The 15711-nt window shown below is 37.1% G+C and overlaps 1 protein-coding gene across 6 annotated transcripts in view; it reads left to right on the plus strand.

The window, feature by feature from the left end:
- Positions 1 to 15711, plus strand: part of C2CD3 (C2 domain containing 3 centriole elongation regulator) — a 176429-nt gene that overhangs the window by 78067 nt on the left and 82651 nt on the right. For all 6 annotated transcript variants that reach the window (XM_007490990.3, XM_007490993.3, XM_056794986.1 and 3 more), the window contains 4 exons: positions 5500 to 5683; positions 6314 to 6497; positions 9716 to 9888; positions 12712 to 12835. In XM_007490990.3, the coding sequence (XP_007491052.2) occupies positions 5500 to 5683; positions 6314 to 6497; positions 9716 to 9888; positions 12712 to 12835 (665 nt within the window). The remainder of the gene's footprint in view (positions 1 to 5499; positions 5684 to 6313; positions 6498 to 9715; positions 9889 to 12711; positions 12836 to 15711) is intronic.

Consider the following 15711-nt stretch of genomic DNA (forward strand, 5'->3'; position numbering starts at 1 on the left):
TTGCAACTTGTTAACCAGCCTCTGCTCAGGCTGTCACTAATGGAGAGCTCAGTAAGACAGTATATTCTCCTTTTGAACAATACTGATTTTTTAAAAAGTTTTCCCTAATTTTGAGCCATAGTCTGCTACCCTGTAATTCTCTCCTCTTCCCAATTGGACCTAATCCATCCACCTCTTTGAGGACATACATAGTAATTCTTATCCCTCCTTCCCATAACAACTATTTAGGTATTTTACAACAGATGTAATGTATATGTCCATTTTCTTAGTAATAAACATTCTCATTTCCATCCATTTCAGTAAGGTATGGTTTCAAGCCCCTGTGCCCCAAAGTTAAATTTCCCTATAAACATCATTATCCAGTCTCCCAAAACATAGTCTTAAATCCCAAAACCACTGAAGTGGCCTTTGTCCTCTGAACTCATTCCCGCTTATAATAATGATTATGATAATCCTACTGTAAAGTCTATAGACCACTATAGTAATCTGTGCCATTAAGCAGGGGCTAACAAACTAAAGAGACTTCAATTAGGCACAGTGACAGACAGTGCATATGTCATCCAAGGAATAGCCTAACTAAATTTTTGAAGAGCATTATCATAGGTTGGCTGCTATTCTTGGAGACCCATCTAAATGAAAGAGATGTTATTAATTCCTATATTTGTAACCCTTTGAGTTTCATAGATAAATTCCTAACATTTTTCCAGATCAGTAGAGAACTGTTTTCACTCTATTTTATAGCTGCAAAAACACAGACTTAGAGAGGGGAAGTGATTTGTTAGTTCATTCGTTGTTACAAAGTCAATGGATTCTTGGGCTAGGATAAGCATACTTATCTCTTCAATCCAAGTCCCAGGTTCTTACTGCTATACTGCATCATTTATTACATAAGGGTCTTATGCTTCATGCTAAGGACAATAGAAATATAAATATGTCATGAGCCCTACACAAGGATCTTTGAGTCTAGAAGATCTAAACAAGGAAGAACACAAGTATGCAAAAATACAATCTATGCATAAAAATAGGTGCATGGAAAGCATTATGGTATTTCACAAGAAGGAAAGGGAAGTGGCATTTGAGTCACTTGAAGGATGGATTGACAGGTATTTCCCCAATAAATTTTAGTTAAATTTTTCACATTTTATTTTCCACGAAGTTATGTTAATTTCCCAGCATAAATCTTGGCCAGGTGCTTAAAAGACTCTTTCCTTTCTTTCATTATCACATTCTTTCCAGAACTTCTGCTGTTTCAAAAAGTTGTGATAGTTGGGGGCAACTAGGTGACTCAGAGAATTGAGAGCCAGGTCTAGAGATGGAAGGCCCTAGGTTCAAATCTAGCCTCAGACACTTCCTAGCTGTGTGACCCTGGGCAAGTCACTTAACTCCCATTTCCTAGCCCTTACCACTCTTCTGCCTTGTAATGAATACACAATATTGATTCTAAAATGGAAGGTAAGGGTTTAAAAAATAAAAAAGCTGTAATTGCCTTGGAAGCAAATGTTAGGAATCTACCAGTCACCAGAGTGTTTACAAGCCATCTTTCCCTAAAAAAATCACATAGGTGCTTAACTAAGTCAATATGCTTCCTCTGTTCAAAATATGTGCCTTTACATAAAAAAGCAGTACCTTGGGTGGGACTGTGAATTACTTCTCTTCCAGTGTTGTCAATCTATGGTCCTTAAAGCATTAGAAAAAAAAATTACTTAAGTTGCTGTGAGTTTTTAAATTAATATTCAACAACTATTATAATTTAAAAGTTTTATTAATAATAACTTGAAATAATAAACTAGAGTAAAACCTGCCTAACTCAAACTTTGAGGAAGGAGAGAGGGAGGAGTCACAGCAAACTTAAATACAATCACATAAACTGGAGGACCAGGGAAAAGGATTCCAGGTAATTCAGAAAGGAATTTTGGGTAATGCAGTTTTTAGGGGTTCAAGAATTTCCAACTATGCATTCCTCTCCCCCACCTCTACCCCCGTGATCCTATTGGGAGACCAGTCTCCCCAGAAGGATCATGGAAACATAACTAACTTATAAATTGCAATGATTTGTATATAAAAGGAAAAGAGAACAAAACCAATGATTACTAGGTTGTCAAAAAGCCAATTTGGGGGAAGTCCCCTTTGACATAAGAGTATACATTCAAAACAAAAGCATTTCAACCCCCCATAGTTCAAATTCACATCTCGAAGTTCACTCTGGATCCTCTAGTGCAGCATGTGGTCTTTGCAGGCATCTTCATGGCACCTTCTGGATTCTTGGAGGTAGCAAGTTTCTTATCCTAAAATTGTTTGGATTCAAATCAAAGTTCACAATAACATAGTTCCCCCCCCCCAAGGAAAATAACAAATATAGGGATCACTCAGAGATCAATGGCTAAATTATGAGGTATATGATATCAATCAATTTGCAAAAGAAATCCAAGACATCAAAAAATCCAAACAAAAAGGAAAAAATAACTTGTGGATAAAATATCAGTCTTATGTCTAAAAAATCTAAGTAAAGGAAAAATAAACCTATAACAGGTCCTTGATTCAAGGCCCAATTAAAATGATTTAAGAAATTATGCATTTATCCAATCAGAAGCCAGGACTACAGAAAGTTTGCCACACTATGAAAGGCTAGATTATAGGAGTGAGTTAGGAGCCAAAGTGAGATACAGTGTGGCTCAGAGGAAGTCCAGCCTCTGACATGTCAAAACAGATGCAACCTCGAACCCAAACAAGTTCAAGTCCTCTTGTCTTGGCTCACAATCTCATCAGTCCTACTGGGATTTGGTCTCTTTGACCTTGTGCTCAATAGTCACTATGCAGGTAGTTTTGTACTTCTTTAGCACTATACAGTGGCTCTTTTTGTTCCTTTCTTCTGGAATCAGACAGAATCATTAAGCAAAGGCCCATAATTTTTAAACAATCAATGGCATCATTTTTATAGTCTAAAGCTTTTGGGGTATGCTTTGGCACTAGGGCAAATGGATTTTAAACTTATATTACTGCAAAATCAAAAAAGTTAAAGAAAAATCTCAATACTGGTAACATGTGCTTCAAATACAAAAAAGGAGAAAAAAAATAAAACTCAAATACTATATTGCACATGCAAGGAAAAACAATAATAAAAATTTTTTAAATCAAAAATATGTACCTTATAATCAGTGACACCCTGTGTCAACCAAGGAGAGGTAGAATACAAAGATTTCTCACCAAAAAATGAGATCCTTTAACTTGGCCATGAACCATTGTGTGAGTGGAAATGATTTTCAGAATAAAACAGTAATATGTACATCAAAGAAAGTACCAAAGTCCCCAAAATTCACAATAGCCTAGTTAATTACAATAGCAAACAAACCTACTATCATATTTCACATGAGTTACTGTATGATATTTTAAAAAACCTGTGAACTGATGGACACAAATTGTTACAAATTCTACAGCTGTAACAAATCTTTCACCTTTTCGCAAAGATATTTTAAACTGTTGATGAAATCCTTTTGGGGATCTAAAACATTACCAAGTAATCTAGATTGTTCTGGTGGAAGTAAATTAAACTAAAGAGTTAAATTATTATGCATGCACAGAAGCTCTTTTTGACTTCCTGTTTTATATAAAGGTTTTTTCTCTGGCAGGAACTTCTATATATATAAACCCATCCATTCAGAAACTACTAGTTATCTAAAATTATTTCTGAAAACCCCTTAAAATTACAATTTAAATTCTTAAGTCATTAAATTTTGCAAAGGTTGTATACAGTTGTAACCAGTTTTGATAAAGTCTATCCATCATCCTCTATGTGACAGTTAATAAAGGCAAAAAGGCAGAAAAGGCTTTTAAGGCAACATATGACCTTCAATGTAATTAGTGACAAGGGTTTGGGCAAGTTGTTCATGGGCTTTTACAATGATATTTTGTTCTTCAGCAAAGGTACAAAACAAAGAATCATGTAACAAAATAGTATTGATCTGATTAATACAGATAAACTTTGTAAAAATCTAAACCTTAAAGCAATCAGTAAATACAATAATATAAGCAAATGACAAGGTACAGGCAGGGAGTGCAGTCAAAATCCTTTTCCCCAATTCAATAGACTTGTTCTCTATTATAAGCTGGGAATAAACTGAAAATGATTAGCAAGGAATAAAACATTGGAGTCTGAAAAAGTTTAAAATTCACCTGCAAATCTCAGTAAGGTTCTTCTCCTCCCCCATATTTGTTTTCCATTTAGATTTCTTTTGTCACCCCTCTTAAGTTCCTCCTTCACACTGGGCTGAATGTGAAGAAATCCCATATGGGATGCAGAAACTGGGCAGGCCAAAATGACAATGAGATATAGAGAGATGCATCTCCCCCTCAAATCTTAAGATTAGTCAAACTCTCAACTGCAAGGTATCAAATCAGCACAAAAACCTCCAGGATCAGAAGTAAGAAAACACACCCTAAAGCTATAAGCTGCATCAGCTTCTATAAGGCTCTGTGGAAATGGAAGCTGTTTGAGGTGGGCAAGAAACTGAGCTATGCTTTTTAACAGCATTATTCTTCAAAAAGAAAAAAAAAAACCTGAATGGGGTGTTAGGGGGCAAAACTTTGAGGGAAAACAATAGCGTATTTGCATATGCAGGAAAGAGGTTTGGTTTGGTGTGGTGTTTTGAGTCAAGAGAAAGAAGGAAAAACAGGCATATTTCCCCAAAACTGACTTTAAATTTCCCCAAAAACTGATTTTTTAACTACCTGCCCTCCCTGTAAAAAACCTTTAGTAGCAAACTTCTAAACTAGGAGTGCAGGGTCAGCTTAAAAAAAAAAATCTGCTTGTATACTAGAAGGGATGGGATTTCTTTTCTCCATGCTGAAAAATGGCTAGGGCAGGCTGGAAAAATCCACGTGGCAGGGTTGGAGGGGGTGGCCAAGAGGATTGGGGAATCTCACCCTTCCAGAGGGGAAAGGGAAAAAAAAATGAGGCTCCTAATGGCAAGTGGGTCTGGTCACAGGCAATTGGAGGGCTGGAGACTGGGCTGGTGCAGCTCAGGCTGAATCAGCAGCAATAGCAACAGCAGCAGGCAAAGCACAGGCAGAGGGCAGAGCAGCAGTGGCCATGATGGTGGGAAGGCAGGCAGGGCTGGGTGACTGGTGAAAAACTTACTAACTTAACTGAAAATCTCTCTTAAAAATACTTGAGAATTCTATCTCTTCATGGTTGTCCATAAATGTGGGTTTTTTAATTAATATTCAGTAACTATGTATTATATTTTAAAAGTTTTATTAATAATAACTTTAAATAAAAAGCTAGAGTAAAACCTGCCTAACTCAACCTAGAGGAAGAAGAGAGAGGGAGGAGTCACAGCAAACTTAAATACAATCTTGTAAACTGGAGAATGCAGGAAAAGGGAAAAGGATTCTAGATAATAAAGAAAGGAATTTTGGGTAATGTAGTTTTTAGAGGTTCAAGAATTTCCAACTATATAGTTACTTTGCTCAAACTATAAAAATGTTTCTCTTTCTCCTTAGCAGAGAGATGGTCAGGGGGATGGACTAATAGAGCACCAATTTGAGATCCATGTGGAAAAAGTTAAAGGACTCATTCCACTCCAGTCAACAGTCTGGGGAGAAGCAGACTGTTATGTCCAATACTGCTTTCCTGTTCAAGACTCAGAGAAGAGTACATTAAAAGGAATTAAGTTACCTGAAAGTGGTAAGTAGAGTGCATTGTACAGACTTTATTTCATTTTCCAGTTTTTAATCTTTGTGTAAGTCTCTTAGTTCTTTCCTGTATGGTGGGAAGTGAAGGTCTTGTGAAGGTCTTGAAGAGGCATAAAGTAAAGAATATCCAACTAAAAGAGACCTTCAGACTTAATTTTCAGTGCTAGAAAGCATAGAATATCAAAACTGGAAGAGATTTTAAAACTTAGAATATTAATGCACAGAAGAAACTTGGCAATTTTTAAGTCTAACTTCATCATTTTGCTGAGAAAGAGTTTGAGACCCACAGAAGGGAAATGACTTGGCCATTGTCACCTGTAATTCAGTTTCTTCCCCTGCAGGCCCCTGACCCAGAGCTAGCATGTAGTCAGTGTTCTTAAAAGTTATTGAACTACCCTAGTGCAAATATTAATTATATGGAAATGGGTCTTGATCAATGACACTTGTTAAATCCAGTGGAATTGTGCATCAGATACGGGAAGGGTTTAGGGGAAGGAGAGGAAAAGAACATGAATCTTGTAACCATGGGAAAATATTCTAAATCATCTAATTAAATGAAATTTTTTTTAATTTTTTTAAGTTATTGAACTATATCATATTAAATTGCTCTTCTTTTCCAAAGGAATCACTCTCAAGCCCTTTCGTTCAGCAACCACACTGTGTGTCCCTGACCCAATCTTCAACCACAAATACCTTCATTCTCTCTTGCTTCCACCGGAAGTCCCTGTGCAAAGGCTCTTGCTAAGTGCCTTCTCAATGTGTGGGCTCGTGCCTGGAAGTGGACTCCAGTTTGAAATATGGTGCAGGTAATAATAACTCAACTTGCTAGCAGTTTTATTAATTTGATTTTATAGAAGCTAGAACTATGGCTCAGAGTTTAAATGGCTTACTAAAGGTCACAAAACTTATAAGTAGCAGATACATGATCCAAACTCAAATCTATTATGATTCCAAGATCGGCATTCTTTCCCTTATATCATAGTCCAGAGACCTATTTTCATTGTTTCTAGGAGAATACAGAATTCTTATCTTAGAAAAGAATAAAAATGATCATTATCATTATCTCACATTTCTATAGGACATTACAGTTACAGACTTCCATAAAAGTCCCCCACAAATTATTCTTCCTATTTTGGAAGTGACTGAGTTCTCAAAGATTATATCAATAGATCATAAATTTTGGCATATTTTATCAAAAAGGAAGGACTTCAAATAGAATTACATGGACAGAATATATCTTTCAGGTAAGAACCAACCTAGTTAGCTAAGCATGATGAGGTTTCGTGTAATAGGGTTGGTATCACAGGATAAATTTTTCAACCATATCAGATCATTAGTCTGCTCAGGCATGGAGGTTTTGTGACCTGCATCAATTTAATTAAATATACATTTGTTAAGCACCTGTGTGCCAGGCCATGTATTAAGTCCTGGGGATACAAAAGAGACAAAAGACAGTTCTCACCTTCATGAATCTTAAACTCAAATGGGAAAATAACATGCAAGCATATACAAAGCAAGATATATATAGGCTAAATTGGAAGTGTTTAACAGAAGGAAGACCCTGGAATTAAGAAGGGAAAGGCTTGGAAAAGGCTTCTTGTAAGAAATGGAATTTTATTTGGGAGTTAAAGAAAGCCAGGGGTCAGTAGTTGGAGGGAAGACAATTTCAGGCATGAGATATTGATGCCATGTTTTTCCATGAATAGAAAAGCATGTATATTCCCTATAGATCTGAAAGGAACTTTAAAGCATAGAACATTAGCACTAATAGGGAAGTTAGAATGTTGTATATTAGAATTGGAAGGGACTATAGAACAGAGACTATTAGAGCAAGAATGAACATTAAAGCACCCCGTGGAGCAAGTAGGTGGCTCAGTGGATTGAAAGCCAGGCCTAGAGATGGGAGGTCCTGGGTTCAAATGTGACCTCAGACACTTCCTAGCTGTGTAACCCTGGGCAAGTCATTTAACCCCCACAGCCTGGCTCTTACTGCTCTTCTGCCTTGGAACCAGTACACAGTATTAATTCTAAGACAGAAGATAAGGGTTTAAAAAAAATAAAAACCAACACTAAAGCATACCTAATCCAACCTCCTCATTTAGCTAAAGAGTAAGCTGTGGCCTGGAACAAAAAAGGGATGTGACTTAACACTGAACTAAAACCCAACTTATGATTTTCCATCAAAGCACATTGTTGAGGATTATTAATTTTTAACTTTAAATTTGTAAAGTCTACCTTATTCCATTGCATTCTTATACCACAACTTGTTCAGCTATGCCCCACTTGATGAGCATCCCCTCAGTTTCTAGTTCTTTGCCACCACAAAAAGAGCTGTAAATGTTTTTGTTCATGTGAGTCCTTTTCATCTTTTTTTGGTCTCTTTAGGATATAGACCTAGTAGTGGTAACACTAGGTCAGCAATCCAGTTTAATGACTTTTGGATCATAGTTCCAAATTGCCTTCCAGAATTACTGGACCAAGTCACAGCTTCACCAACAGTGCATTAATGTACCTGTTTTACCACCACCTCTTCAGCATTTGTCATTTTTCCTCAGTCTGACTCATATCAGTTTGTATCACCAAAGAAAGAAAAGCCCCTTCCTTATATTTAGGGCCAGATGTATTTGGATAGCCTATTACAATATTTCATGTAACTGCAAAGAGAGGGGTGTCCAAAACAACATAATGTCATTATGTTGTCAGAGCTCTGAATAACAGACGGGATTGGAGAGTACCTTTTACACATTTTCAACGTAATGCAGACAGTTATTTTTAGGTTAGCATTTACCTGTAAATTGTTATAAATCACATCAGAATTTTTTATCTTAAGGAAGCAAAACTAAATGTCCTTTTGTGATGTTAACAAGACAGAACATCACATATTTTCAAGGACACTCAGTTGTGAGATCTTGACAGTTGCAAATCTATAAAATAAAATGGCTTTAGTTGCTATTGCAACATTCTTATTTATCACTGTACCTCACAATGTTAGCACATATCTAATGGAACTTGTTACAATTTGAGGCCTAAATTTCTTAACCTCTCGGCTGGGGGCTCCTGACCATTTTTGTGACTATTGGGCAATTTGGTGAAGCTTATGGACCTTTTCTCAGGAAAAAAAATGTTTTTAAGAGCTTAAAATAAAATATATAGGATTACAAAAGAAACCAATTAGATTGAAATATAATTACCAAAATATTTGAAAAACAAGTTCATAGAACCCAGATTGAGAACCCCTAGTTGTGTGTCTGATGTCCCCTTTTTTTTACTATAAATTCCTATGGTCAAGGACTAGGTCCTGCTTCCATCTTTTACTTCTAGCATTTTGTACATTGTACAAAATAGGTTTTGTACATTTTACATGCTCAAGAAATGTTTGTTGAAGTTGTAAATTGTTGTTCATATTGCCCTGATTGATTCAATAATTTATTCATCTATTTGGTGTCATTTCCATTGTAGGTAATATGTATGTATTTATATTACCTCTATTGAATTCCTTTATCTTGAGTTTGGAAAATATTGGTCTTTAAGCCTTCTTTGGTCAGTAATCCTACAATAAATGTAAACATTTATTAATCACATTCTTCGTACAGTATACTTTTGTGACACTGTGACATAGGAAAGGGTAGGGTAAAAGCAGAAAAAAGAGGAGTAGTCCAATTTGACTGAGACAAAAAAGTAAGAAACAGGAAGATATATTGAGATAAAGAAGTTTAAGCCAGATTGAGGCAGGCCTAGAATGCCAGATCAGGAATTTATACTTTTTTAATGCATTGGCAAATAAAGGTTTTTATTCAGAAGAGTGACCACAAAGTCATGCATTAAGAAAAATTCCTTGCATGTCAAGGGAAACATGAGTTGATTAAAAGGCTTGAGTTTAAAGACTGTGATGTTTTTTTTTCTTCATAGTAGCCAAAGTGAACAGATCTTTAACATTAACCAAACCTAAATCTTACATAATCAAAATGATTCATAGATACTTTCCTTTTGGATGAAACTAATTATTTGATTTTTTTTTTTGCAGGTACTATTACCCCAATGTCAGAGAACAAATGGTTGCAAAAGGCTCATTGCCGTTATCCCGACTGTGTGCCATGGTGACCTTGCAGCACCACGAGAATATAGGACTACAGACCTTTAACCTACCTTTGTTCCCTAAATCAGAGAACAAAGATGAATTCCAGGCCCAGACAGCAGGTAACTGAAAATGAGTTTTATATTTCCTTTCAAAGGTAGCATTTGGTTTTGGTTTGTTTCTCTTTTTTAATCCCTGCTTCTTTTTGATGTAATTATCAGTTTATCTAACTTGCATAACAATGCTATTTTAATTAGCTTCTATTAAGATTGTCAAGATTTCAGAGTGGGAAGGGATTTATACATACTAGTCCAACTCCTCTCCAAATCCTTAGTTACCTTCTTAGTATCCTCAGCAAATGACATTTCTTAGCCTGAACAACTCTTGTCATGAGGAGTTTATGCTTTTGGACAGCTCTGATTGTCAGGAGATTTTTTCATTAAACTGAACAGAAATGCCACTTATTGTCTTTGCTCCTGGTTCTGTTTTTTGGATCCAAGCAGAACATGTTTGAGCTTTTGTTTATATAACGATAGTAGTAAATGGAATTTGTATAGTACTATTACCTCATTTTATCTTCTATTATTATTTTGCTATTATCTTATATTATCTTCATAGCAGTCCTAGGAGGTCAGTACTCCTCATTTTAGAGACAAGGAAGATGAGATAAAGGTTAAGTAGGGTCACACAGAGAATGAGTGTCAGTTATTAGATTTGAATTCATGTTTTTCTTACTCCCAAGTCTAGGGTTCTGGCTATCTAATTTTAGACCAGTGGAATCTAACCAGTCTTTCACCTTTCTGCAGTATTTTTAACCACATTGACTAACTCTTCTTCCTAAATATCTTGACCTCCTAGGGCTTCCATGATACTGTTGACTCCTAGTTTTCCTCTTGCCTCTCTGATTGTTCTCAGCCTTTTTTGTGCATCATCCTCTATCCATCCCCTAAAACATGAGGTGTACCTTAAGACTCTACCTTGAGCCCTATTTTGTCTCAACTTTTTGCTTTTTGGTGGTTTCATCTGCTTCTGTCTTGAATTATCAATTCACCTAAGGACATGATTCCATATTTATAAGTGTAGCTCCAGTCTTTTCACTAAGCTCGGGTCCCAGATCTTAAACAACCTGATGAACAGCTCCACTTGGATGGTTTTGCTGCTACCTCAAGACTCATCATGTCCAAAAGTGAACCTATCATCTTAGCCCCAAACCAAACTTGCCTTTCAGACTTTCTTTTTAATAAGCCAGGCTTGAAATCTCAGAATCTTCTTTGACTCTTCCTTATCCTTCATTTTCCCCCATCCCCTACATAGCAAATCAGTTGCCAGATCCTATAGATAGAACCTCCACAAACTGCATTTTATCCATCCTCTCTTTTCCACACACTATAACTGCTGTAGTATAGCCAGTTCTGTAGTTTGGGAGCCCCACAGCCTCCATCTCTCACCTAGACCACAGTTAACAGACTCCTCGCTCACCTGTCTCCTTTTCCCAATCAATCCTTCACCCAGTTGCCAAAATAATCTTTACAAAGTACTAGTCTTATAAATACACTCTTTATTTCCAACCTAGTAACAACTCAGAAGTCAACAAGTCAGAAAGACAAGGATTAGGCAAACAAGGTTAATTGGCTTGCCCAGAATGACAGATAGGAAGTGTCCAAGATCAGATTTGAACCCAAGGCCTCTCAACTCCAGTCCTGGCACTTTATCCACTGAGCCACCCAGCTGCCCCAAAGTGGCATGACATCCACCACATAAGTGAATTTGCTCACATCATTCTTATATTCCTGGAATGGACACTGTCTTTACTTCTTCCCTTTAAGGTTCAGTTCAAAGGCCATCTCCTCCCTGTAACCTTCCTTGATTTGTTCAATGGAATCCCCAAAGTAAAACTTTATTTTTTCTTCCTCACATTTTCATTACATATTGTTCATATCTCTCCACTTAGCATTTTAAGCAATGACAATGATATCAGCAAAGTCATAGATGTATAAATTATCAAGTTATGTATGAGAAACAGTAAGGAGACTGGCCACAGAGAGCAGAGTAAATATGTTCTCTGATAACGAGCAAGCTCTGTTTTGAAATCTATAGGAGTACCCTCATCTCTGAAAACCAGCTTTACTTGAATTAAACAAGAATAGTGGCAGAGGATAGCCCCTCTTTCTTCTTTTAGCCCACAAAATCTTGCCTTCCATTGGTTCTAAGAATTCATAGCCCTATCTGGAGCTATTTCTGTAGTTGATTTTATGAGCTATGTCGATTGATTTCTCTGTAAACACCAACCTCTTCCCTCCTTTTGAAGAATGCTATTATACTGGACTTCTTTCTTTCTCTTCTTTTACCTTCCAGAGAGCCATTGTGATCCAAAATTTGGGCTGGAAAAATCATTTCTGCAGCTATGAGATATCCTGGGCTTGTAGTTCAATTCCCAGAATTGTAACAAGGTATCCTCAGGATATCTGGATTTTGCTCCCATTCCTGTCACTAACTTACTCTGTGAACTTGGACAAATCTTTTCCTCTTCCTAGACCTCAGTTTTCATCCTGGACTTAATGAAATCTGTGTTCTCTTCTAGCTCCTATATTTTATGTTATAAGGCCCCCCCTAGCCCTGACAATTTATGTTGTTGGAATCAGAAAACTTCAGAGGTCTTCTAATCCAACATATATCTGAGTAATTCTTTTATATTCACTTGTAGAGTCTTTAATTTTATGATTTATAAAATGGCTGGATTTTATGTTCTCTAAGATCCCTTCTAACTTTGACATTCTATGTTCTACATTTTTAAAAACCTACCAGAGGAAGAAACGAAAGTTTAGTTGTTTTAGCAAGTTCCTTTTGGCTCTAAATTTCCATCTTCTATATTCTAAGACCCCATATAGCTTTAGCATTTGTTGATCTTAGCCCTGAGTGATTAACTTGTCACTCTTGCTTTTCAGGTCTACTAGATGTGAGCCTAAGATACAGGCATACAACCAGAACAACAGAGGGAGTCATTGCTGCTCGAGCTGTCTCCATCTCAGTGCACATTCATAGAGCCAGTGGGTTACAAGCAGCAGCAAGGTGAGTCTTTTTCCCAAGAGCTTAAGTCAAGAAATTAGCGAGTACACTCCTCACTTTCTCCCTTTGGTAAAATGCTTGATGAGCTTATTAGTAAAACTGCTGTCTGGAAGACAAACTATACCTAGCTTCCTCTTAAATATTTAGGCTACAGAAACAGCTAGGTGGCTTAGTGGATTGAGAGCCAGTCCTTGAGACAGGAGGTCTTAGGTTCAAATCTGGCCTCAGACACTTCCTACCTGACCCTGGGCAAATCACTTAACCCCCATTGCCTAGCCTTTACCACTCTTCTGCCTTGGAGCCAATACACAGTATTAATTCTAAGACAGAAGGTAAGGGTTTAATATATATATATATGTATAATGTATGTGTGCATATATATCGGCTACAAAAAGCAAACTTCCATATTGGTCATTGTTATAAGAGAATACTCATATAAAATCAAAACCTCAAAATAAAACTGTAAATAAACTAATGTGAAGATAGCATGCTTTGATCTGCATTTGATTCCAATTCTTTCACTGGAAGTGATAGCATTCTTTGGCATAATCCCTTCAGAATTGTCCCAGTTCATTGATTTGCCAATTATCTTTGATTAGTGCGTATTGCTCTTCAGAGACCTGACACACACAGAGCTTTGCTCAGTACTCCTGTACATCCCATAGGGTTTGCCATTCCAGGAGCTTGAACTCAATATTAGACGTAAGTCAGACCAGATTTGTCTTGGCTCAATTCTAATCAGTAGCTGACTCTTCTAGTAGCCTAGCTAGCTCTCTCTAGTAACCCAGTTCTCTTTCCATTCTGCTAGCATTTACTAAGTGCACACAACATGCCCAGACTTTTGCTAGACATAAAGTATATAGAGACAAAAAGGAGCCCTAATGAAGCATACATTTTACAGGAGAGATAGATATACCCAGATCAGTAAAATGAAAGATGATAGCAAAATAATGCAAGTAACTTTTTTGGAAGGATTACCAACAACCCAAAGATCTAAAAAGTGCCTCTTCTATAAGATGTAACACTTGAGCTAAGCCTCAAAAGGCACTGGTTGTTCCAAAGGGTAGAAGTGAATGGGGAGAGCATTGTAAGACTGGGAGACAGCCCAATGCCAAAGATGGAATATTGTATATGGAAAAAAACATTTAGTCCAGTTTGGCAGGAACATGGTGTGCAAAGTAATATGCATTTGCCTTGGATAGTTAAGCTAGATCCAGGTGATGAAACATGCCAAATAGAGGAGTTTGGGTTTTTTTTTTTTATTCTGGGGGCAGTAGACCTAGTACTGGTATTACTGGATTAAATGGTTTACATTCTTTTATAGATCTTTGGGCATAATTCTAAATTGCCTTCCAGAATGGTTGGATCAGTTCACAACTCCACCAGCAATGCATTATTGTCCTAATTTTGCCACATCCACCTCTAACATTTATCATTTTCCTTTGTTGTCATATTGGCCAATCTGATAGGTATGAGGTGGTATCTCAGAGTTGTTTTAATTTTCATTTCTTTCATCAAGTGTGATTTAGAAAATTTTTTCATGTGATTGATAGCTTTGATTCCTTTATCTGAAAAATGCCAATTCATATCCTTTGATCATATATCATTTGGATAATGTATGAAGGGAATCCTCTCCCAGGATCACACATGATGTCCTGCCTGCCTCCCTTCATGGTTGCAAAAATTTAAGAATTAAAATTAGGACTCTGGTCCTTGGAATTTTATAAAGTTTATTAGAATTACTTGAATAGGTAAAAGCAGAGAGATTGAGAAGCCTAGCTAGCTGCGTGGCTTCTAGAGCAGCACCCCAGCATGCAAGCTCCTTGGCAGGACACCCAAGACAAAGAGACTCTACTTCCTTGACTCAGACCTTTTTAACCTCCCTTTCCCTTCCAGGTCAAATTCAGTCATGTCTGGATCAAACTCAGAGTCACATAACCTACACTAGATGACATAACTAGGTGACGTAAGTGATATAGCTCCAGGAGTGCAGGAACACAGGCAGGACCTCTTGCGTGATCGTGGGAGAGAATTCCCTTCACACAATCCCCACTTTGATTCTTTGGGAGCCTAGTATGTTAAAATCTCCTTGAGGGAGATTATCCCTCGCTTTGGCCCACCAAATCTCTAGTAAGAAAATCTCTAGATATATAAGCTATATATATGGAATGATTCACTGGGGACACCTGACATGTTAATCTCCTTCAAAAGCACCTTAGCAACAACAGCTTGTGTGGCCTTGGCACTAGGAAAGGAGTTGGTCCACTATAAACAAACTTTATAATGTCCATGAGTAGAATGACAACAGGGGAGGCATGGACTGTATATGTATAGTAATCTGCCTTTTCCATGGATTCACTTTCCACAGTTTCAGTTATTCACGATTATTTATGGAGAAGGAAGAAGGCAGAAAGTGGGCTGCCACTGGTGGAGGAAGGGGGCCAACACCATATGCCAGAGGTCTGCCTATGTCAGTGGTCTCTCCATATTAATTCTTCTTCTCTCACTTGGAGAGATTTTTTAGGGTTAGATTTGTTGTTGTTGTTTTTGTTTGAGAGGGGATGATGGGAGGCCACAGAGTATCTAGACAGTGGGAGGGAGGGAGTACACAGTACTATACAGTGTTAACATATAAGCAAGAACTCTCTGGTTTCAGGCATCCATTGGGAGTCTTGTAACATATCTCCAATGGATAAGGGGGCAGTACTGTACAGTACTACATAATAATGTATACTATACTTTGTTATTACTGTACTTAATGTTGATAATGTCTTACTGTGTTTAATTTATCAATTAAACTTAATTTTACATATGCATGTACAGGAAAATCACATTATATATGGGGTAATCAAGTGTTCACTTATAGCCACAGTTTCAGC

The sequence above is a fragment of the Monodelphis domestica genome, chromosome 4 (assembly GCF_027887165.1).
Source record: "Monodelphis domestica isolate mMonDom1 chromosome 4, mMonDom1.pri, whole genome shotgun sequence".
NCBI lineage: Eukaryota > Metazoa > Chordata > Mammalia > Didelphimorphia > Didelphidae > Monodelphis > Monodelphis domestica.